This window comes from Lissotriton vulgaris, unplaced genomic scaffold (assembly GCF_964263255.1).
Source record: "Lissotriton vulgaris unplaced genomic scaffold, aLisVul1.2 SCAFFOLD_384, whole genome shotgun sequence".
Classification (NCBI taxonomy): domain Eukaryota; kingdom Metazoa; phylum Chordata; class Amphibia; order Caudata; family Salamandridae; genus Lissotriton; species Lissotriton vulgaris.
Window position 1 is genome coordinate 1,046,306 of NW_028255135.1, and position 24,883 is coordinate 1,071,188.

Consider the following 24,883-nt stretch of genomic DNA (forward strand, 5'->3'; position numbering starts at 1 on the left):
GTTGAGATCGTCTTGATTGGACTGTATCCCCCATTGTTGTAGCAGGGGGCAAGAGGTTTTTTTTTCTTCCAGATAGGGTGCATTTGCCTCCTGAGGGCAATGGCATGTTTGCGAGCAACATTTTCGCTTTCACATGCCAATTTGTCTCTCAGGTGGTGGGGGTCCTATTTATGCTGGCTTGTGGCAGGAGAAGTTCATGATGGGCAGGGATTTCAGGTCAACCTTGCAAGAACAGAGTCAGTGGGACCTCAAAGGGATGTGCTTGCAGCATTCAATAGAGAACCTGTCATTGGAGGAGTTGGCATGATCGCTTCCGTGGCCCCAGCCTAACTCAGCTCAGAGCTGTGGCACTTTTGGGGACTGGGCTTTGGGGGTTTGAGGGGGATCGTCCTTGCCGGGGGACCAAGGCATGACCCAGTTGCACAGGCTGGCTCTTTCGGTGGGTGTGTAGGAGGGGGGGTGCCCAAGCCGCAAGCGCTCTGGTGAAAGGAGGCTTTCTGCTTGGAGTTTAGATCGGCTAATGCACAAAAGCAGCATTTAAGAGAAGCTCAGTCATTTTTCACACAAGAGTGAAAACCCAGAGATGGGGAGAGGTGATCCGGGAACAGGCCATCCATGAGCTTATAGAACTACTTTCTGTGGTGGTAGAGGTTTTAGGTGACTCGATGTATAGCTGACTGGTAAAAATATATGGAAGAAACTAAAGTCATGTAAACATTTTAGATTGTGCTGTGATTAAATTAATTTCTAAGTTTGTTTTAAAAGCATAAATAAAATATGGCTTGAGATGTTTGCAATTTCTAATCAGAACAGTTGGGTGTCAGGCAGTCTCACTGGAGGGTGGGGAGAGGGGTGGGCGTGGGTACGCGTTTTGTCTGACTGACTGTGCGAGAAGGGACTCGACGTGTCACGTCAAATAGGAAGTGTTGTATAAAACCAGCTGGCAGGACAATGAATCACGCAGAAACCATGATGAATGTATAACTTGATAGATAAAAAGCAAAGCGAAATACCCAGCATTGAACTAACAATGCACGATGGCACTTCAGCAATAAGCTCAAAACACATATGGTTTCCATGACATGGTGATGCTATAAAATACAACGACGGTGATGCTATAAAAATACAATGAAAGAAAATCTAGACTATGAAAACTAGCCACATAGGAATCGGGGGGGGGGGGCAAACATTGCCAAAAGGTCTGGCTTTGGCAAGCTTGCATTTTTTTATGCATTTATTTTTGCAAACATAAAAAGGAGCATTGCATACCAGTCTACCAGCTCCGACAGTGAATAGGACTACTTTTTAGTTCGATATGCACATGTGCAACTGCAAAATACCGCCCATCACAGTGCAGACATCCAATGGCTGAACAGGACTGATCCACTGCAGCATGCTACAGGCGGTGGCCCACAGAAGCAAAATGTGAATTACACCTGAAAAGACCAATATATGAAGCAAGCTGACTGAAAGATCGGCTACGTATTTATATGTATTTTTCTTATGATTTTCTTTAGAAAACATGAGGGAGGCAAAACCACAAAAGCTGTCTATAGGCCAGACCCAACACGTGTGTTGGTGCTGAAGAGTGTAAGAGAGGAGAAAGGGGGCGATGCAGGGAGACTACAGACACAATGACATCACAGCTAGAGACACATGCTGACACAACACAACCACTGAAGTATCTACAGTTTGACAGACGGGATGGTAATAGGGACTGACACAGTTTCGAGCATGTACCAAAGTCTTATTGGCATAGAAGGGTTAGCAAAATTGTCCTGCTTTCGAACCAGACATTTTTTGTTCAATCATTTTTATTGGCATTTTACTCTAATAATATTAGTTATAGCATGTGCACATATCTGTACATGTATACAAATTCCAGAAAAAGTAAGAGATCTGGAAAAGTAATGCCTTTGAACCACATCTGTTTGAATGCCACAGGAAGCTGTATCCAGCACATAAGCCCATGTTCTTCCACACCTGCGACACATGTACTCTTAAGTGAAGAAAATTGTGTTGGAGTAACATACCAACTCATGCGCCACGCCATGCACAATGCGGAGACAGCCAAATGGTGGAGATAAGTAGACTAGTCAACTGACCTTCTGACACGCATCATATTATTCAAATATATAAATAATTGTTTTTAAAGTGAAGCAACTTTATTAAAAACACTAACTACAAAACTTTAGTGACACCAGATAAGTTATTATACATCAGTCCAAATATGGGTAGAGACAATTTTCTATAACACTTGCTATAGTAAAGGAATACAGACTTTGTGGTGGCTGATGGGCTTCCATAAATACGTTATAATCATTTGAGTAATTAAGGGCTTACAGGTGATTACATTGGCATGGTCAGACAAAAGCAAAAGTGCACACGTCACTGTTAAGAGCTCATGTAAACAGGGCGCACATTCTCTTTGCACAACCTATAAGCTTCTAATGCAGGGATTTCCACCATGGGAGGAATGCACTTTGTAAACCTGGTTAGCCGCCCGTCATGGCCATCCACTTATTTTTATAGAACTGGGACTTTTAATCAGAACAGAAACAAAGCTGCACCCCTTCGATCAGCACTTAACATATCACAAGACTGGCAAGTCTGGACCCATCATCCAAGACAGCCGGGTTGGAGAGGTTTGAATTACACATGTTGGTTTGGCCGTAGCAAGGAAGCCAGCCAAACCAACATGCACAATGCAAACTTAAGTGGCCACTCCTCACTGCTGCCAGTCATTAGCAGCAGTGACCCACTGGCCCCACCCTGCCCTCGTACTACGATTGCTGGCAGAAAGCATCAAAAATAAAATGGTAATACAATTATTTGAACATCATTTTATTTTTTACACTCTCCGCACCAGAAGTATGGGGGGGGGGCAACGCTCCTCCGCTAGCACTGATCACAACGACAGACACCAATGTCATTTCATTAACATTTATTTGAAGACAATGACCAGTGGGCCATAGGTAACTTCCCAGTAGTTTGGTGCCCAGCGCAGTCTTTTCATGAGTATGTATAAAGTTGTTATAACAATCCACCACTTGTAAATCTTTGGTAGCCAGTATTCCGCTCTTACTATTAATAAATATCATTTAGGCTTCATTTACAGACATAGCAAACCCAACAAGATGGACGGAGTGCTGAAACTTTTGAAACACTCACCCAGAGTCAAGAGATCAGAGTTAAATCCATCAGTCTTTTGCTCACTATGCCACCCCAGTTAGGACCCAACCATATGCAAATCAGTCTGGACCCTGATCCCCATGGAAACAGTCCAGCCTTAACTGCCAAGCCAGGTCCTCCCTGGACGGGAAACAAGCATCCTGGGACCAGTTTCGGGGATTCACACCTCAGCCAGGCTAGCTTGAATCCAGTGGCACTGAGAGTGGACTGGGGGTGAGTGCTTGAAAGGTTTCAGCAATTGATCCATCATTGTGCGGTGTTTACTTTGTTTGCCCTAAGTTGCCATGGGTACCCCCAGATGTGGGTCCCTTGCTCGCTGTGCCACTGGATTCAAGCAAATCTGGCTGATGAGGGGCAATAATCTGAAACTGGTCCCAGGATGCTTGTTTTCGGTCAGGTAGGACCTGACCTGACAGTTCAGGTTGGACAGGTCCCATGAGGAGCAGTTAAGACTTTGCAAATGGCTGGTTCTGAACTGGGGTGGAAGGTGAGCAAAAGAACAATGGATTTAACACAGATCTTGACTGGAGGGGTGAGTGTTTGAAATGTTTTAGCACTCTGTCCATCATCTTGTTGTGTTCATTTACGGAGAATTCATACTCTCTCGTGAGAATAACTTCTCACTATTCATTCAATGCATGCTTGTATCCGAGTCCCATTTCTCAATGCATAAGTTCTGCTCAATATTAAGTTTTCTTTCATGTGAAAACTGAATTGTCTGCAGCTCAGAGATCCCTTTTCCACCAATGTGTAAAAACTGCAAAATAGCAGGAAAATGCAGTCATAATATGCTGGATAAATGCCAATAATTTCAAAGTCATTTGTGTTATTTACCTTCCCTTAAACCATACTTCACTTTTACTGAAATTGGTATTCTATTTCCATGCACCGGTACAGGCAAGAACAAACAAATTGTGTCGAATTCACAATAAAACATAACATTTTTAAATAATTCACCTAAGGTATGACAGGCCAAATGATATTTCACCATGGTAATATTTAATAGCTGGGAAATGTAAGGGGGTGAGCAGATGTCATGCCACTGGGTAATTAAGGACAAAATGTAATCTTCTCCAGACCCCGGGACTAACGGTTCAAGACATTCATATGGGTTTAGATACATCATAGCAACTCCCAGACTTCAGAATCCGGATATTAATAAACATGCTGCAGATGAGCTTGGTGTTCACGGTCCAATAAAAACACTGCCACTGCAATTATGCAAATCCACGGCTGCCACATAAGGTAGGAGGACTGGGATAGTATGTAGGCCCTGGCACCAAATTAAAAGTCCCCTCCATTGGCTAATATATAGCTAGAAAGTGGCCCACATTGGCAAATCAGGGCAGTTTTAAACGTGTGAAGACAAACTGCATAGTTGTTTTGCACGGTATGGGAGACTGCGTGCATTTGTGCTGGCTGCAGGCAACATTTGTACTAACCTCTGAGAAATCAGCAGTAAAACTGGTAGGCAAGAAACAAAAAAAAACAGTGCATGCAATGATCTGTCAAACCAGCCCTTCAGGCATTGTCAGATTGCCCTTTCGGCCAGTCTGACTCTGCTGCCACGTTTCCGTCATAATTATGGATTAAATGACGTTGAAACAAATTACAAGATCAGAAACATACATTTTAGATCAACCAAAAACAAAGTGTGCATCTAGTTCAACTTGATCACTAAATAATACATAAACAGAGGCAATGTCTTTGCAAAGGTTAATTGGTCACCATTCGTTTGCAGAATTCAGTTCTTAAAAATTGTATAATGAGGTGAAACTTTTGCCCGCACAGTATTGTGTCTTGAAATAGCAAACTAATTATACTATTGAATGTACCACTTTATACCGCATAATTGACCTTTTCTTGCCACATCATTTAGTCAACTCTGCCACATAGTTTGGTCATGCACTATCACAAAATTCCATTGCCATGGCAATAAGATAACATAACATGGGCGCCAGTGCTCCTGGAGGCCTTTTGAGACTTCTGCCTGGCCCTTTATTCTAGTCTAGCTACAGGTGTTTTTGGTACAAGCTCCCTCCATGTGCAGAGGGGCTACGTGACAACTTTCCACAGTAATGGGGCACTCGGAAGATGCAATTTACAGCCATCAGCGAGGGCTGTAATAAGGGACCGTTTACAGAGGAGGGACAAGATAAGTGGTGTTCCACGGACAAGCCATCGGTGGGCAGCCTGCAGCTGCACTGACTCACATCGCCACCGCTGGGGGCGGGCGGGAGGTACACAAGTGGGCTGCGCGCGCTCACACGTCACGGGCTTTCCAAGATGTGAACGTCCTCGTGCCGCACAGGGCGCGCGTGACCTAAACGCAGAAAAAAAAACCTCAACATTACTACACAGCAGTGTCAAGTGAGGTGAGGGGCCCCAGCGAGAAGTGCAGAGTAAACTTAAAAGCACTTACTAATCAATGCAATGCTTCTTGTGATTGACCATCCAAACCCCCGGCTGTCTACTACACCTTGCGCCTTTTTGCCTTGTGACTTATCATCAAGCTAAATAAACACGTAATATCAATGAGTAAAAAAATTAAACTCATGTTTTAGAGTACCAGGTACTGTCTATAAAAGCACCTTTTGAGTTTCGGTTGTGTTTACAATATTTGTTTTTAGACAACCACCACGGTGGTACTAAACTCCGACTATATGTAAAAGAATGACTTGTCCCCGGCGCGCGATAATGAACGTGAGGCGTTCTGGTGAAAAAGACAGAAGGCTGAACGTTCTGCAAACATCTAACGAACCCTAAGATGGCCTTTGAAAGCACTGTTTGTGCAATAACACGGCTACGCGTGTAATGGCTCCCCCACACGCCCTTGAGTCCGGCTGCTCTCCTTCATTCCCGACTAGAGAGCCGCTGTGAACTCGAACCAGGCATTGATTGCGCAGGTGAACACCGCCCTCGCGAACGCCTTCGACCACCCTGGCGCGCGGCGACCTCTGCCGCGGGAGGCCGCGTGCTCGCTCAGTGGCCGCCCGCGGGCGCACTACTGCAATGGAGTCCATTAAGCACACCTTGTCAGGAGCTAGGCAAGCATTAAATACCGCGAGGCCATCTCCCGGTCATTACCCTTGGCCGAGGCGACCCCTCTGGCTCTCAACCAAGCAGAGGGTCGAGCTGGAGACCCTAGGCCTTCATGCACCACAGAGATCCCGAGGCAGCGGCCTCGCACCTCTCCAACCTGCTGATGCCGCACCGTGGACCAGAGGCCAAACGTTGCCACCTAAAACAGACATCCACTGGACAAAACGCGAACGGTTTGTGGGCGGAAAGCTATGGGTACCAGGCCTCGCACTCTGGAACATGCCTCCTCTGCCCCTGCACTTCGAAGCGAACTATGAGAATGGGGGGGGGGGGGGGGCGGCATGAACATGCACTTGTGCCTAGGGACGTTTGAAGTGTACCAAAGAGGCGGTCTTTTCACATATCAGGTTTCGGACATGTGTTAATCCCACCTCGAGTCCTACCTAAACTTTCCTTCCCCGCACCCATGCAAAGCAACCTCCGTGCGACAGAAAATTCTACACATATATAACATAATTACAGGTATAGTGCCACAACCAAGGGGCGAGTCTGCAGGCTTTAACTGCTCCATGTGATGAAGCATGTTTGTTGCAGTGAAGAACCAATTGAGAGCAATTACATTAATAGGACTTCAGTGCTGTGTCGCAGGTGTCAACATCAGGACCGTACTAATTAGTAAAGTAGCTATCTGTACAACAGTATAATAAATAAAGATTATTGGACTCGGAGAGCGCGCACCTTGATCTCCTAAAGTGCCTCGGCAGGAGACTTGGCCCGCAAATTAAGCGAGGGCCAATAACTAAATTAATTGACTGGATCTAGGTTTATTGGCGCTGCAGTGTGTTATCGTATGCATTGACGATACAGAGATTCACGATTACGCTACTTGGTCTTAAAAAGAAGCTTCCTTCCAGAGCTGCAGTCTGTTTACATCCGGACTATGCTGTTGATGCACACAAGGGCCCCTCCGTCCCATGGGCTCCAGTTACTGACGCAACTTCATAAGCACATACAGTGATCTCACGCCAGACTCCTGCCCTCCCTCTATTCTCACTTCCAGCTTCACAGCCATTGCTCAACACACACACACACACACACAACCCCCTTTCCTAAAAGGACACAGAATCATCAAATACATTTTAACTTTTTTTGAGACCTGATGCTAAGGAGTTAGGCCGCCAGAGCCGCAGGCACTCGCCTTAGGCAGATTTGTCCGGAAGTACCGAGGTAAAGAGCAGGTGCACACCTATAAACACCCTTACATGGAATAAATTGCATAGAATTTTAGGGGGCAGGGTCTTTCCCCAACAGATCAGACCACCATCTCAACTCGTTTTAGAGATGGTGAACTCGATTGGTACCTCCCCAGGTGGGAAGAGACTTAAGTGAACAAAACATGGCCTTCAGTTTCTAGTGAGGTTTTTTGGCGAATGTGAGCAGATATTTCCATAACAAGAGTTTGGGGAGGGGGTTTGGCGGGAGCTGAAAAACATAACAAATGCACCAGACCATTAATTGATCTATTCGCCAGTGTTACTAAAAAAAGGCCTCGCATACAGCCACTGCCCAGCCCGGGACAAACCGTACACACTGCATTTCAGAACTGTCCACCCTTACTCTCCTTTACGTTTAATAGTAAGCAATGTCTAGAGTGTGAACCATCCGCATGCCATGAATGAATCAGAAATGTGCAAAACAATTTCATTTTTCCCGCCCATCCCCCTCTCTGGATAATGTTCTTCCCAATGGACAAATCTGTTCTCCTAAACCTCCGGATACTATGGGGTCTTTTTCACACCAGTCAACAATTAAAGTGGCCTTTTTTTCACACCACGTTCAAGTGCGAAGAACGTGTGGAAAAAAAAACCACCTTCTAGGTTTGGGAATACCCACGCATTTCTAAAAATGCAAACGACGTTCAACCACACACGAGACATGGCGCGTTTCTTTATCTTAAATGTCTGACGGGTGCGTGCCCTTTAACCTCGAATAGTGCCACAGACGTGCCTTTAAACTAGCTGTGCCACCGCCTGCTACTTAAAGCGGCTTAAAGCAGTTTCGGGCCACACCAAGGCACTGGCGCCCACAGGAGCAGGCCTCTTGTCCCTCTCGAGGACTGCACACTCAGTAACTAGCCCCCTCCTAGCTGTGTTCATAAGGCGAGGGGCCACTGGCGATTGGGAAGACTCGACTGCCCCGCAGTGGAGGTGAAGCGCGCCACTTCCGCTGCGTGTGGCCTGACAGGACTGCGGAAAACCTGCAACCGCGGATACAAAAGTTTACACACTTCAATCCATAAACACTTCGAGTCTGACTCTTACGTGCTTCCACTAACGGTAATAGCAGCCATTGGTGCAGCGGCACCAGAGCCCTGAAGGGAGCTACTGAACCCTGATTATTGCTCCACTTCAGAGTTCAACACACAACCAGGAGAAACATTTCCTTCCTGACACTAGGGCCCATGTCACTGATTAAGCCACTGATTCGCCAGCAATTAGCCCTTTCCTGAACCTGATACCCATGTAACAACAAATAATGCCCTCGTTTACAAACATGATACAGATTCCGCGGTCTCCAAACACATCAAAGGGGATCGGCGCTTTTAGAATTAAAGCCACAGCAGTAGTGTTACGTTTCACCACAATACTATTCAGTGATTCGCTAGCACTGTTCGATTTGGGCCTTTTAAATTGTACTAGCTCGTGACTTTTAAATTAACCGAGTTGTTGCTTTTCGCGTTTGCAACGATTGATTCTTTTACTTCTTTTGGGAGTATTTTATTGTTTATGTGGCGCATTTTTAACTTTTTGTAGTTACCGGTATTTTCACAGTAGGGTATTTAGTACTACTACTTTTACTGGTTCTAGCTTCCACTTTAAGCGACTAAGTTTCACTTGCTTTATGGCTTCCATTTATATTGCTAGTCAATTTAACATTTTAATAAATTGTGTTTCATAGTAATTTACGTTTGGTTTTCTTTTTACTACATTGCTCCTTATACTGTGATTGTTATGCACTTGATCTCCATTCCGAGTTTTGTTTATTTTTCAGCTGGGTTTCAGCCTTCACGGTACATGAGTGCTACTCTGCGGGTTTCAACTCTTGCTACTGCCTTGTCATGTTAAGTATTGTCATAAGGCTGAAAGGATGGAACTGTAGGTTACGTAATGTGGTTGTTACGGGACGTTCGAAAAAAAAAAAAAAAGTGAAGGAGCAGCGATTTAGGAACCAGGATGAAAAATGCATAGGTAAAGAGTGATAAAAAAAACACACACACAAGTGTGGACAGCAATAAGCAAGTGGCTTCAACAAGGACAGTAAACAAAAACTATTTCCGTAAAAAAATACTAAATACTAGAATCCATTCTCTAATTTTGTTAAGGCGGGAGTTGTTTTCATGCTTTGTTTCCCGCTCTCTATGTGTCGCTGACAGATGCAGTCACCAATCAGTCTGTCTCGTCTGACACGGTTAGATAACGAAAGTGAAAGCTGTCGGGAGATTGCAATGGAAGCTCCATTGTGTGTCATTTTGTCACTTGGCAAGGGAGGCCGTGCTTTTTTGAGGTTACAAGGACACGCCGTTTGTGATAATATGAAAAGTATAGCAGGGAAGAGGTAGGGGGTTTAATCCTCGCAACACCCCCAATCTCCGCCTGTAAAAATAATGCCCTCCATGAAGAGCTCAGCTCGTGAACAGAACAGCACAGCGAGGGAGGAGTTTATTCATATTATACTGGGAGCAGAGTGAATTTCATTATCATTTAACATTATTTGTTTTCACTACGCAGACTGAGCCTAGCAACTCGCAGAGCTTCCCCCTCCCTCGGGGGGGCCAAGCACACACTGCTGACAAATGTCGACAGGCCACGAGTGCGAAGCCGGCAGGGCCAGCGCGACTGTTCATCTTTGCAGTGCAGGACCACCACAATCAATTGAACGCCTTTTATGTAAAGCAATTTGAAGCCTAAAATCGACTAAGAAAGCACTATATACAGACTGCCGTGTATTTACCATATTGAGTGATTTTAATTAGGAAACAGTATGCAGCTGAAATCTGGGTCTTGGCACGAACAAGAATGTTCATAGCAGCAGGCCGGGAAACTGCAGTCTCTAGACGGGAACTTTAAATACGCGTTAGCCCCAGAGGCACACAGATGTTTCGGGCAGCAACCCAGCCCTAGCGTGTCGATGGATGTTTAGTAATCCAGAGGAAATGTGTGTATACAGTGGAGATGTGTGTATAAAGTGGACTGTGTGAATGAATGGGGTCAGGGAGGGCTCTTACGATTGGCTGTGCCATGAAATCTATGCTGAGAGGGGGTTCGGTGTGTCGTGATCTGTCTGACAGAGGGGGCACGGCAGACGGTGGGGCCCGGTGCAGAGGTGCTCTCGGCGTTATGAGAGGGTCGAGTCCATGGGGTGCTGGTTTTGGTGGGGGCGGTGTCTGCTGAAGCCGCCTGCAAGAACAATATAGTGTGAGTGAGGGCAGTGTAGGGAATGTGGTGGGGCAACAGTTTCTATAGTATAGGGGCGGGTGTTCTTTACCATACCTTCCAGGTCCACGTTCTGCCAGAGGCTGCTCCCTGCTTCTCCTCGCTTCATACCTGAGCGGTTCCTGTGGAGTATGGCGCTACGGAGCTGCATTACAGGGCGTGCGGTGCCATGCAGAAGGTACCCTGCCTCTGACGAATCTAGTGGGGTAATAGGGGAGCTACAAGACATGCTGTGCCATGTCAAGGGTACCCTGCCTCTGACAAATCTAGTGTGGTACAAAAAAAAAAGTCAATCCATGTCGAACCTCGTGAAGGGTACCCTGCCTCAGAGAGGTGTTCAGTGAGGGTATAGTACATGCTACACCAGGGCACCCTGCCCACAGAAGGCGTCTAATGGAGATACTGTAGCTGGTGTACCACGCCGATGGTACCCGGCCTCTGTGAGGAGTTCAATAACGGGTATAATCACACTGCAGGACATGCCCTGCAAAGCAGAAGGCACCCTGCCTCCAAGGAGACAGTTTAGATGGCATACAGTACTTGCTCTGTGTACCTTTCTTCCGGGAGAAATCCGAAAGGGTATAATGGTGTAATATAAGGGTATAATTATGGTGCCACAGTGCACGCAGTACCATGCCGAGGGCACCTGCCTCAGTGAGGGGTTTAGCAGGGTAGATGGGCGCTGCAGTGCCGGTCTCACCGGGGACAGCCTGCTTTAATTCTGTGAGGGGGAGTGTTGAGGAGTTTGGCGGGCTACAATGGTGGCAGAGTAGTTGTACCACGCCGGGCCCCTCTCTGTGAAACGGGGGATGGAGGTACTGGTGCTATTGGGCGTTCAGTACCTTACACCGTGCCGATGTTGCCCTGCATCTGTGTAGAAAATATTGAGGAGTACGGGTGGGAATAACATTGTGACAGACGCTAGTGATACAGAGTGGGTCACACAGCATGCCCCCCCCCCCCCCCACCCCATAGAGCACATTCCACTGCCCCTGTAAGAGAAGCCCCACAGAAGGGTATATACCGAGTTTGATGGGTGTACCGCTGGGAGCGGGGTCACAGGTCAGGTCACATCATTCTTACCTTGCTGACCACGTTCTGCCCCAGGCCGGCCCGGATTTGGTAGCTCCACTCGCTGCACTGGCAGTCCTTGCCCAGCTGCGGATCCTCGGCGTGGACGGGGTGCTCCAGGAGCCCCCGGCTGTGGCTCATGTTGTGCTCTGGGCCCATCACGGGGCCCCCGGTGGGGGCGAGCAGGCGGTGCGCCGTGGCGTTGCCTCGGCTGCCCAGGCACCAGTAGTCTGGCTGATCCAGCAGGAAGGAGTCCGAGAACTGGCTGAAGCCGATGAAGAGCATGGGCACCCAGGTGAGCAGCACCAGGCGCCGCGTGTAGGGCCCCAGGCCGCCCGCCACCGGCATCACCTCGCGGTCGAAGTCTAGCAGCAGCGGGCTGGGGGCCTCCGCCGCCGCCGAGCCCCGCCTGGAGCCGGGCCCCGGGGACGGGGCGGCGGGCAGCGCCGAGCCATTCTCCTCCAGCCGCCCCGGGGGCTCTCTCAGCTCCGAGGCCATCCCGCCCGCTCACATGGAGGGAGGGCCGCTCTGCCGCAGGAGGACCCCCGCCTCCGCGATGCGGCACCGGGGTCACTGGGACGACAACCACCGGCGAGTGTCAGCAGAGCCCCGGGGACGGGGGGAGCTGCATTTGCGCGGGGACGGAGGGGGTTGGACGGCGGTGGGCGCTCGGAGACCGGTCACTGCGCCTGTAGGATGTAGAGTACCCTTGTAGCAGCCAATGGTTATTTACAATGCTGGGGGTCTGTCACAGGGCCGGTGCTTCCCTCCCGCTCACTGCCGCTAGTATTATTCCGGGCACAGCGCCTGATAGCGAGCAGTGTACGTGCTGCCAGCACCCTGCCGGTTCTTGCACCCGGCCACTCTTGAAGTACCCAAAGCGACGTCCGCCGTGTGTGCTGTCAGGAGCAGCACCCTCACTGTCGGCTCTTCCTTCGCCCGCGGGCAGTGCCACTGCGCCAGCTTCCTGTATCCAGGGGTTTATATGCCGCCTCACATGCAGACCGTCGCCGTGCCTGCTCCCTGCACACACGGCACTGTGCCTGCTGTGTGAGGTGCCTCTGCTCCCCGGCTGCTTTCTTTCCTGCACGGGTCACGCGCTGCCGCCACAGGTCGCTCCCCCGGCTGCGGGGTTCCCAGGGTAAAGCCGGCTTACACGGCTCTGGCACCTTGCACAGCTGCGGGTCCGAGCACGCGGGGTAAGTCCCAGTGGCCCCGCCCACTGTCACTCCTTGCCGCGCGGAGCCGGAAGTGGTGGAACCTCCCCGCCCGCTGCTGCTGCTCACCTGTGCCGCGCGCCCCGCCCACCTGTGCCTGTCAGCTGCGGAGGCAGGCACAGGTGAGCTGTTGATGCCACGCAGGGAGCTGGCCCTCAGGGATCTGTTGATATCATTCCCTCCACATGAATCATAATAGGTTCTGAATTTAGGCGGAAACACCTTGTGTTTTTTTCTGGCTGACCTTCGAAAGCAAGCGAGTTTATGTGAAAGAGCAACAGTAAAGGCAGCCGCTTTCGATATCAGAATTTTGGCTTGACCAATGCTTGGTTGGCTTGTCACTGCTTTTGTAAAATGTTACTGTTGGATTACCATAACCCCCAGCTTTGAAGGGGACTACTTTGTGGGCAAATGTGCTCATGGTGAAAGGGAACCTAAGCTGTCACCACAGTGCACTAAGCCAATGGCTGAAGCCGACTGACAGCTGAGCTGTCCTATGATGTAGTGTGGGGGAACAACGTGCAAGGTGCAACAACTGACCAATGGATGAGGAGAGCTGGCCTAAAGTCCATGGAATTCTAATAAACATTTATTAGTTTAGTAAAATCAAAATGTCCTGGCTAATGCCAGAAAGAAAGACAAGATGTATATACCATAGCCCCCAAACATCCTTTTCACTGCGAAAATAGTCGTCACATTTAGGCCAACCACTTTAATTTAGGTAATTGCAGATATTCTCACCAATCACAGTCCTGAACATTTCACAATCAAATCATTGATTTAAGGGATGCTAGTATAAATACTTAAATGAAAGCCAAATGAGACTACAATATCCAGAATATATTAGGCTGTTACACGGAATTGAAAGACTGGAAACAACGTTTGTAATGACCTGTAGGAAGCTGGTCACCCTCAACACATTACACAACTTGTGGAAGGATGGCTCAGTGAGCGGAACGATCACTGCTGACAAATGCAGTTATCTGAAAGCAGCAGTGAAAGTGAAAAAAATAAAAGTAGATGAAATGTGATCTTGGGTGTATGGGAGAGCAAAGACAGGACGAGCTGAAATGGGGCATGGGTGGTGTGGGTCAGAGGCAGCACTAAAAAAAGTGCCAGTGTATTATAGTATTTTGTTGGCCTTGGAAACTGATAATTAAACTTGTATTTCCAAAGCACAGATTGTGGACATTTAAAACATCCACAAAATGAGGGAAGCTTGCAATTTTAAATCACAAGTCACAGCATAGTCTACCCTATCAGTGCATTTCTTCAAGAAACCTTCCTTTCGAGGAATGTACCAAGTGGCATACAGGTTATCTATACATTCGGCAGAGTGACCTGAAGATTGCACATCCGATTATAAAATACACAGGATGTGTATTTTTCTGCTCTTTTCTTTTTTTGCCTTTTTTCAGCTCTGTTCTTTGTTTTTCTTTTTTTGTGCGCACTCATTTGTCTTTTAAATCATTTCCTTTCCCTGTATTTTCTGTTTTACATGTCTATAAATGTCTATCTCTGTTTCCCTCTTCTGCATTTTGCATTTTCTTTCATCTGCTCACCTTTGTGTTTTAGTTTTAATTGTTCATTGTATTTTTCCAATTTCTCTAATTTCTGTTCTTTTCCTAGGTTAATCCATTCGCTGAAGTTGCTTGAATTTCTTTTACCCATTTTCTATTTTCTGAAGTTAATTGCTTTTGTCACTTTTTTCATTTTCCCTTCTCATTCATTTTCTTAGTCTGTCCCTGTTTACCATCTTTATTTCTATTTTCTTTCCCAACTCTTTTATTTCTGCCTTTGATATAGGACAAGTTTGACTGTCATTAAAAAAAAGGGAGTGCCTATATGAATCTACATTAGAAAATAAGTCTTTGTAAACAATCAGTCACACCTGCTATGGAAAAACTAATACATGAAAGAAAGCAAGACCTAAGAAACTATGCATTCAGGCTGTTAACCATGCTACGTAGAACTCAAAATGTAATACCAAGGAACACTAGAGGGCTATTTCACGAGGACTTCTACGGAGCTGGACAAGGATATTGAGATGGCTGAGCGCAGGTCTGAGCGACGTCGCTCCATTGAATCAATGAAAACTAGATCCTTGTTGGAATTGATGGCCGACCCCACTCTGCCGGTCTCTGCCTCTGTCCCCTCAAGCGAGGACCCACTGTCCCTGGACAAATTTCCATTACTCCTAAGAGACACCTCACCGCACCCAGTTGTTGTAAATCCCACACCTACACCCATTGTGGCGTCCCCAAGTATTTACACTACAGGTCCAAATGTATCTAACATGCCTTCTCTTCCAGCCAGGGAGCTACTTAAAAAGAAGGGCAAGTTGCCCATTGTCCCCAAAGTTCATGGTCCCCCTCCAGCCAAGCGGAGAAGAGGGGGGGGGCACCTCAGAGAAGCAAGCTCAGTCATCTAGAGTTTGGCAAATCATTAAAAACCAATGCTTCAGTTGTATCCAAGTTTAAGACAAAAGATATTTCTGTGGTAGTTTCACCGGCCCCTGCAGTGCTGGTACCACCGTCCATTGAGGTTCTGGATACATCTGATCTAATGTCTGTCACTGATTTAGCATGTGAAACGAGGTCAGCCCTTCCCCCTATAGAGAAAGATTTAATGTCCAATGCTCCATGTGAGTCTATTGAGCACCTTCTTAGGTCCTTTATGCATCCAATTTTGGATATTTTGAAGAGGGTGGAACAAAGGCTGGGGAATCTGGAGTCTTTGTTTGTTGATAATGTAGAAGCAGGGCCCTTATTGATTAATGATATGCCAGCCCCTCCATCGAGGGTCACAGTCCAGGCCCAAATTGCTCCTGTCCAGCCCCCGGCTGTCACCAAGGGACCTGCTAAGGGCACTACTGGAGTTAATAATCTCCCCGTTAATACTCACTTGGGAGTTCCAGCTACCCAGCAAGTTGTCCAGCAGGTCCCTTTGGTGACAGCAGTAAAATCAGCTGCATTGGCGACTAGAGAAAATCTGAAGGGAGGGGAAAGTTTGACACCCCCTAACCAACGAGACGGCCGGGGAAGGTTGAGTCGACCTATTAAAGATAATTTGCAGGGCCCTAATGTTGAATTGCCACCCGATTCTGTGCCCTTTGCGGTCGTGCTTACTGGCGTCCCACCCCTAGAGGTTGGTAAAAGGGAGGGGTATTCCCAACTAAAAAACAAAACAATGCACTGGTTGGGACTAAATAGACCACTCCCATACTATGTTAATGGAGAGATTGTTCACATTAGGCGCATCCCATGGTTGGGTAGTAGGGAAAAAAATGTAAAGGGAGACCTTATAGTTATAAACTTTAGAGACCCAGCGGCAATCAGACTTATACTGAACGGGTCCTCGGGGAACTCGAGCAGTGCCATAGTTCCACACGATCTAACTTTTTTTTACCCAAGATCCCTGTGTGTCCCCCCTTTTTTCCGGGAGGTTTAGCTAACACTCAACTTAATATGTATATGCCATCCACCAACAGTTACATGGGGCAATCCTTTAGACCTTTGCCCATTAGGAACAATCATGGGTGGAATACAGTGCCCGTTAGAAACTATTGTATGCCACCAGGGAGGTTGGACCAAGCGTATGGGGACAGGAGAATGGACCATCTGATTCCATTCACCCCGTTAGAAACTTCCAACAGATTCAATATCCTCTCTTGCTTCGATGGGTGCGATTGACAGCCGGGGCATTCTGTTGGCAGTCCACCGGGTACGTTCACTCCTAGATCAAACCCACTATCAGAATCAGCATATGAGTGGTCTCTACCTGACTTATCTACTGAGCTTACAACTGCTCTCCCCTCCGCTGATTGTCGCATATTTGTTGAGGGATCTGAACAGGGGTTATTCGTTGGTTTAAATGCTGACAAAGCCATCCTTGGTGATTTATTATCTTCAGTTTTGCCTGTAGGTTCCCAACCATCTTGCTTTGATGCTAGCCCTACTCTTTGTCCACCTTGCCCTGCCATACTTGGCTCGGCAGGAGTGGGGATGGGGGTAACCGACCCTTGTTTGTCGAAGCTACGGATATGTTCCTGGAACATTGCTGGACTTGAATCAAAGCTTGATCTGCCAGAATGGGGGACCTTTATAGATAACTCTGACATTTGGGCATTCCAGGAAACCTGGGCCCTCGGGCCTATTTTTCGTGCTGGGTTTCTGAACTACTCTAGGCCAGCTGTGAAGGGTGCAAGGGGTAGAACAGTGGGTGGTCTAGTTATCTGGGTACGCCAACATGCAGGTGTAACAGTGGAAGAGTTCCCATTGGATAACCCCGATATGTTAGCCATACGGGTAATCTCGTCTTCAGGACTGAATATGGTGATTGTAAATACCTATATGAGGGGTATCCAAGGGGGAAAATGTTCTCCTGCTGCTTTGATGTTGGACGGATTCCTAAGCTCATTACCGGTGAATACAAACAGGGTGGTATTGGGGGATTTTAATACCTGTTTCGAACCTATGGGGTTTGATGATGGTATGCTTACCGAGGACGAGGATTGTTTGTGGGGCATCCCGGGTCTGGAACTACAACCCATCAAGAAATGGTCCCAATCAGCCATATTTTTGAAGGGTCTTTGTTTGAACCAGGGAATGCGTGCAGTAAATGGGCGTCTGAAGTCCGATAGGATGGGGGCAATGACTTTTGATAATGGTAGATCTGGCTCTCGCATTGACTATATCCTGGTGAATGTGGAAATGTGGCCTAGTTTGCTGGATATGGTGGTAGTAAATAGAGTCGAGAGTGACCATAATCCCTTGGTTCTATCGATTAAAGAAGGAGCTTTTGCAGTGCCCACGGTGGCAGAGGCGTCCCTGCCACAGGTCCTATTGACCAACAATGAAAGAATGGTTAGTTGGCCCAAAATAGCCCTGGATGAAGAGGTTCTGTTAAGGATTAGAATCATGCTGAGGGATACAATGACCCAAATCAGCGGGTTCAGTCAGGAGTCGGCCCTTCTGGATAATATTACATCACTACATAGGGATCTTTTTTTAAATCTCAAAACTTTCTTTATTAAATCTATTGGCCCTAGTAGGAACAAGCTGAAGCCCCTAACTTGGTATGACAGCGCCTGCAGGGAATCACAAAGGGCGCTACACGCAGCCTTAAGATCAAGAGATCAGACCTTAATTCGCTGTTGCAGGGCCACTTATAAAGTTGTGCAGGCCACTGCTAAGAAGAATTGGGACGAGATCCGTTGGAAGGAATTGTTGGAGGCTTGCCAGAGTAATAACATGACCAAATTCTGGCGGCAGCTTAAATGGGGCTATCGCCCACAGGACAGATCACCCACAAATAGTGTAGAGCCAAGGGAATGGGTTGAGTACTATGGGAATCAATTCAAAGAGAATGTTTCAAGTCCCGCAAATTTGACGCACATTATTACCAACGAAGCCTTGGTTTTTACGCCTACTGAAGTTAGGGCAGTGCTAAGGGTTATCCCGGGGGGTAAAGCACCAGGTCCTGACTGCATACCAGCTGACATGTTTAAGCAGGAACAGGACCTTTGGGTCCCATATATTGTTCTCCTGGCCAATGCATTGGCAAGGGGTGCGAAAGTCCCTGAATCATGGCTTGGGGCGGAGATCCTCCCCATTTATAAGAAGGGTGACCGTTCAGTAACGGCTAATTATCGACCCATAAGCCTCATTGATGCTGTACAAAAGATTGTGGCCCGCCTTCTTTTAGGTAGGATCCAGACTTGGATTTCTGACCATGATGTTTTAAGTCCTCTCCAGGCGGGTTTTCGGCAACATATGGGGACCTTAGAGCAAGTTTTTAGATTTATGCTAATATATTGGAAGGTGGTCCATCTTGGGGGAGGCCTGTTGTTTGCGGTATTCGTGGACCTCAGGTCAGCCTTCGACCTTGTACCCAGGATTAAGCTCTGGGAAGTTTTGCTGGATCTAGGCATGCCCAAAGAGCTGGTGGTGGTGCTGATCAATCTGCACACAAACACCTACGCCAAAGTAAGATGGGGTGGTCCAGGGGAAGTCACTGATAGTTTTAAAGTTGCTAAGGGGGTTAGACAAGGGTGGGTGTTGGCCCCCACCCTTTTTTCTTTGTTTATTAATGGGGTGACCAAGTATTTTTCTAACTACCCAACGGACGCGCCCATCCTTGCTGGAACGAAAATTCCCCTCCTCATGTTTGCGTACGACACGCTTATTATTTCTAAAACGAGGCAGGGATTGCAGTCCGCCCTGGCCCGTTTTGAGTGTTTCTGCAGCGAGCACGAGTTAGAGGTGAATGTCAATAAGACCAAATTCATGGTTCTGCGAGGCCCCAAGACTGTGAAGGCCAAGGTGTCAATGAGCGGCGCCATTTTGGATCAAACAGAGGTTTTTACATACCTGGGTGTCACATTAAGTGAGAATTTGAGCTGGAAACCTCAAATGGATCTTATGACCCTGAAACATGCGCAACTTGGGGGAGCCTTATTGAAGGAGTATGCAAAATCTCTCACCAAACCCATGGCATCGTTGGTTAAAATTTATGGTTCCAAGGTAATTCCTGCAACTATCTACGGTGCCGAACTGTGGGGGTATAGTGATCTATCCTCTTTGAGGGTGGCTCAGAATAGGTTCCTGAGAATGGCAACTGGCCTCCCACAATCGACACCCTGCTTACCCTTGCGGCTAGACCTAGGTGTCAAATCCATAGAGGATGAGGTACGGTATAGACCACTGGCGTTTTGTCGGCGTCTGTGGACTACACCGGAATTATCCTTGTTCGCTGAGGCCATCGACGATGTGAGGGGTCTTGAAGGGTCTCACAGGGTACCCTGGTTCTGTCACCTCAGGATGCTCTTGAAAAATCTAAACCTGGAGGCATTATGGGTTGATCCAGCACGCGCGACCTTTCCTTCAAAGAAGGCACTTAAAGATATTTATTGGCATTGGATCACTGAGAGGAGATCCGCTATGGTTGATGGTCCTACCATGACACTGGAATTTTTGGTTGTAAAAGATGTCCCTAAATATGAAGCCTATTGGGACTTAATCACCAAGCCAAATGATCGCAAACTGTACCACCAACTACGAGTAGGCTCGTTACCTGTGCGGGGGCTTACGCACTCTTGGACTACTGGTGGTAGTGATAAGTGTCCCTTCTGAGTAACAGCAGTAGAAAATATTGAACATCTTTTTTTCTGCTGCCCCATGTATTTGTTACCCAGGAAAGTTCGGCTTTTACCAGTCTGTCGGTTACTAGGCACCAGATCTGCTGTTGCAGCGTCTAGGATACTTAAAACTGATACTTCCCCCTCCATCGCTATTGGTGTAGCAAAATTTGTGAGCTGGGCGTGGTCAATCCGAACCCGTAACCTTGGCAAATGATGTTCCTATTGTATAGTTTTTATGACTATTTTTTTAAAGTAGCACTGTTTTTATGTAGCAAGGGGTCTTCTCGTTCATCAACGTCTAAAAATGTAATACTTTTTCTAACATGTTTTTAAATGTAATGTATTTATTATCTTATATATAAAATGAATCGTTTTTTTTCTTTTTTAAATATATATGTATTTGTCTTTTATGATGTGAATCGAATAGACCTCTTGACTTGACTTGACTTGTAATACCAATAATAATAGTTTATGTCAAATGCACCTATTGTTCACACATTTATTAATGCATGCCTTGCGTCAGTGGTTAATTTGTGCCAGTGGTCCACATCCACTCTTTCTTTTGGGGGTTTGTAGCCATTTTGGCTCTCTCATGTGAGAAACTGAAAGTACAGCTGAGCCAAAAGGGTATAGGATGAGGCCCACAGAACCCACAGAAAAATGTCATAGTGGCATCGGAGACAGCAGCATGTCCTCACAGCAAAGCCAAAGACCCACCCAAGCCCAGGCGTTTTTTTAGGCATGCAGATAACACTTAGTGGTGACATTGCCTCACCCATGTGCCGCCGTCACCTAGTCCGCTCTGCACAGTAGGCAGTGCACGCGCACTGTCTAGGCCTATGAGTCCTATTGGGCTGTTTTACATGATAGCGAGATGTCAATGCCCTACGTGGGTTGACTCCTCCATGGTCTCTGGAAGCCTGGCTCCAGGTCAGAGGGGTCTGTCAGAGATGGAGCCAGCAGGCAGCAGCTGTCCTGTTAGGGCTGCCCAAATCCCCGCTGCTGCTGCCTGACCACTCACCAGCAGTGAGCAGTCTGCTGCATCACTTCCGCCCCAGCTGCCTCACCCAGACATGCTGGGGTACTAGAAGAAAGTGGCAGAATCATTTTTTTATACCTGGTTTTAAGAAGAGATGAGAAAGCTAGAAAATTAACAGTGAATGCCGAGTTAGAGCCATCACTAGAGCCAATATATTTGGCATGTCATTTGTTTCTGCAACCATCACATGTATGAAAACATAATAAAGTCTCTTCAAAATTCAAATATGTGCATTTCATTAATACGCAGAAGCTGTACACTTTAGTAAATTAGACTATATCAGTTTGCTAAATGGCATTAATTAAAATTGATAGTTTCTAAACATGATCTTATAAACATTGATAACCCCTACCAAACACCAGCCTGCTTTCCTGGAACAGGGACAACTAGTGGGAACCCCTAAGAGTGTGTTTATCTACTGAAACAGCTAGCGTTATCTGAGGGGCAGGAGGGGAGGAGGGAAAGAATCATGTTTGGGGAAATGGGACTACAGCCGCTACTTGTTTCTTAGGGGGCAGTGCGGAGAAGGGCCCAGGAACTAGACCCTCACTAGAAGTCTTTCTATGTGAATGTGTCCACTTCAAAGACTTCTGAGAAACCCATGCAAAGGTTTAAGCAGTATACTTATCTATAACAATACTCTAAACCTGTGCTTGGAATCCAACAAGAGCAATGCACTTTACCACCTCTCACCACCTCCACCAATGACCACAGGGAGATGGGGCAGCAAAGTAACTGAGAAATTTGATAAGAGATAAAACAGAGACAACAGACTACATCATTCTGACTCGTCGCATCTGTTGGTCAATGATGTCGACAGGACGTAGTGGTCATCTAAAGGAAAATAGATATCTTTAGTATCTTGCCATGGAGATTTTGCACTTTACTGCAACAGTTAATTAATATAACTTCGTAATAACTCTGTAACCAACTCTCTGTACTTTGATGTTGAATTAGTAATTCCTGAAACCAAACATACAAATGAGTACCGTAAACATATGTTCACTAACATTTCTTGCTATAAATTACATAGCTACCTCAATCTTCATCATTGTGCACTCTCTGTGGAAGATGAGTTACATTACTCTTGTAGCACTGCAAGGTAATTCCAATCCAATCCAAAAATTCTTTATTTCGGCCACCAAGGCCATAAAAGGTACAATAAAAAGATTAAAAAGAAGCATTCAATCATTTCTTTATTACAGGGAAGTATTTACAAGCCATAAAATCAGTAAATTGCATTATTTAAGTGATATCCGTATTAACAGTCTCATAATAATTACTGCCACATTCTCCAATTTTAGCGTTAACATTAGCTAGACATTAATTTACGTCTTTTCGTCCACATGGCTAGCAGATACTTAGAAACTGCAAATACGATACAACTTAAGGTACTGGTCTTTAAAATTCTAAAAGAATATAAACAATTTTTAAAACCTAAATTTCTAGATAATGGTACCAGCCAGTACTTCCTAGATTTGCTGTAAGCGGGAAAAAAAAAGCACATGGATTTCATCCTCAACACTACAGCTACATCCTGGACAGGACTTATCATCTAAGGCGGACCATTTACTTGTAAAAACTTTAAGAGGCAAAGTACCATACCTCCACTGAATAAAGAGCTTCCTTGCTAAAATGGGAAAGATAATGTCCATAAAATCCGCAAGCCTAAAAGAACTTTTGGAAGCCAAAAATAGTTTGGTAAGGGTGCCAACATTAGGAGCGCACACGGCCGAGTTCAGGCTGTTGGCCTTAAAAATCCTAGTCAGGGTTTTGCGCGATTGCTCAGAGCAGCCCCTCTCAGGGTCATCCCACATATCAACCAAACCCAGGCGCAGAAATTCGCGTTTGACAAAAGCCAACCAGGGTATTTTATCAGCGTTTTTAAGGCTCAATACATGCTTCAGCTCTTGCCTATAATGTAACAGTTCCGCGGTTGACCATAGCCTATGCCAAAACCTAAGTGATTTCAGTGCTAGCTCGTCTTCTATAGGTAAAAGTCCCAGATCTAGTCTTAGGGGAAAAAGTGGGGTGCTTTGTGGGAGTATCAACAGCCGTCTGATAAAGTGTGTTTCCAATTTGGTGATTTCAGAACTAGCTGAGTGTCTCCACAGCTCTCCGCCATAAAGTGCTGCAGCTCTGGCTTGGGTTTTGTAATCTCGAGAGCTAGGCTCACTGGCTTAAATGTTGATGAGTTTGAAACCTTCAGGATGCCACCCACCAATTGTGATAACTTAAGAAGGGATTTTACTTGCTGTGGTCCCCAGGAAAGGTTTTCATGCAGTATTACCCCAGGATATTGGAACGTCGTGACCCTTTCCAACCTTACCGACCCTAGAGTCGGGTTTGGTCGCGTGGATGCCGTGGGATTAAATATCATGTACTTTGTTTTGTCGGCATTTATCTCAAGGCCATGGTTTCTGCAGAAGTCCCCAAACCCATCCAGTATCCGTTGAATCCCCATAGGGGATTTGGAAAGCTGGAGGGTATCATCGGCAAACATAATTGCCGGACCCTCCTGCCTGCCATCCTTGGGGCATCATTGTTAGGGACACTGTCATGATGCGAGATTACACCGTTGACATAGAGGCAAAACAGGGTTGGTGCTAAGAAACAACCCTGTCTCAACCCCCTGCCAACCGGGAACCTAGATGACAGTGCCCCATCCCTTCCACATCTGACCTGGGCAAGGTTCCCATCGTGGATCCTCGTCAATACATACAATATTTGGGGCATAACACCCAATTTCTTGGGAACCCCCCACAATTTCTTCTGTGGCACCAAGTCAAACGCGGACCTGAGGTCCACAAACACCATGTAGAGGCTGCCACCCTCGATCTTCGCCGTTTTCCAGTAAAGGAGAATGAGACAGAAGATCTGGTCCATGGTGGATGTGTTCCTCCTGAATCCCACCTGAAAGGGACTTAAAACCTCATGCTCCTCCATCCATCCAAGAAGATGGTCCAAAACAAGACGTGCAAAAAGTTTCTGGGAAACATCGATGAGGCTGATCGGCCTGTAGTTGGCTGAGAGCAGAGGAGAACCTTTTTTAAAAATTGGAACTATCTCTGCTCCCCGCCAAGTAGAGGGAACCTCCATACCTCTCAGGATCGCATTGAAGATAATAAGAAGGTAAGGGGCCCAGATCCCGGGTTCATGCCTGAATAAGTCTCCAGGGAGTTTGTCAAGCCCTGGAGCCTTTCCCACCGCTAATCTCTTTATCGCGTCAAGCACTTCACCCAATGTAAACTCTAGGGGATTATGTTGTACATTTAAAACTGGAGAACCTGCCGCAATGTGTACAGTGGGTCCCTCACAGTATAAAGCTTTAAAGTGGGATTCCCATACTGAAGCGGAGATGTTTTGTTCTACAGCGGATCTGGGATCCCCAGAACCTGTATTTACTAACGACCAAAAACGATGTGCATCTCCAGTTTCCAGTGCCATAGATAGATTGTGCCACCTGTCCCAGTCCCATTCACTACTTGCATGGGCCATTATTTCTTTATAGTGCCGTCTTAGTTTGTGCAATTTGTGCTTGTTAGTACCAGACTTAACCTCTAAAATCACCTCAGCCTTGGCCTTTCTACAGGCAGAGTTGTACCAAGCTGAGGCTGGTGTCCTCTTCTTCCTTAGGATGAACAGAGGGTTAAAGACATCTCCTAGCCCAGAAACTAGGTCTGCATGA

The 24,883-nt window shown here is 46.7% G+C and overlaps 2 protein-coding genes across 2 annotated transcripts in view; both read right to left on the reverse strand.

The window, feature by feature from the left end:
• Window positions 1-10,836, reverse strand: part of LOC147659222 (uncharacterized) — a 63,125-nt gene extending 52,289 nt beyond the window's left edge. The window contains exon 1 of the mRNA XM_086951875.1: window positions 10,785-10,836. Coding sequence (XP_086808001.1) covers window positions 10,785-10,836 — 52 coding nt within the window. The remainder of the gene's footprint in view (window positions 1-10,784) is intronic.
• Window positions 1-12,974, reverse strand: part of LOC147659221 (solute carrier family 22 member 23-like) — a 655,822-nt gene extending 642,848 nt beyond the window's left edge. The window contains exon 1 of the mRNA XM_086951876.1: window positions 11,811-12,974. Coding sequence (XP_086808002.1) covers window positions 11,811-12,296 — 486 coding nt within the window. The 5' untranslated portion in view covers window positions 12,297-12,974. The remainder of the gene's footprint in view (window positions 1-11,810) is intronic.
• Between the last annotated feature and the right edge of the window lie 11,909 nt (window positions 12,975-24,883).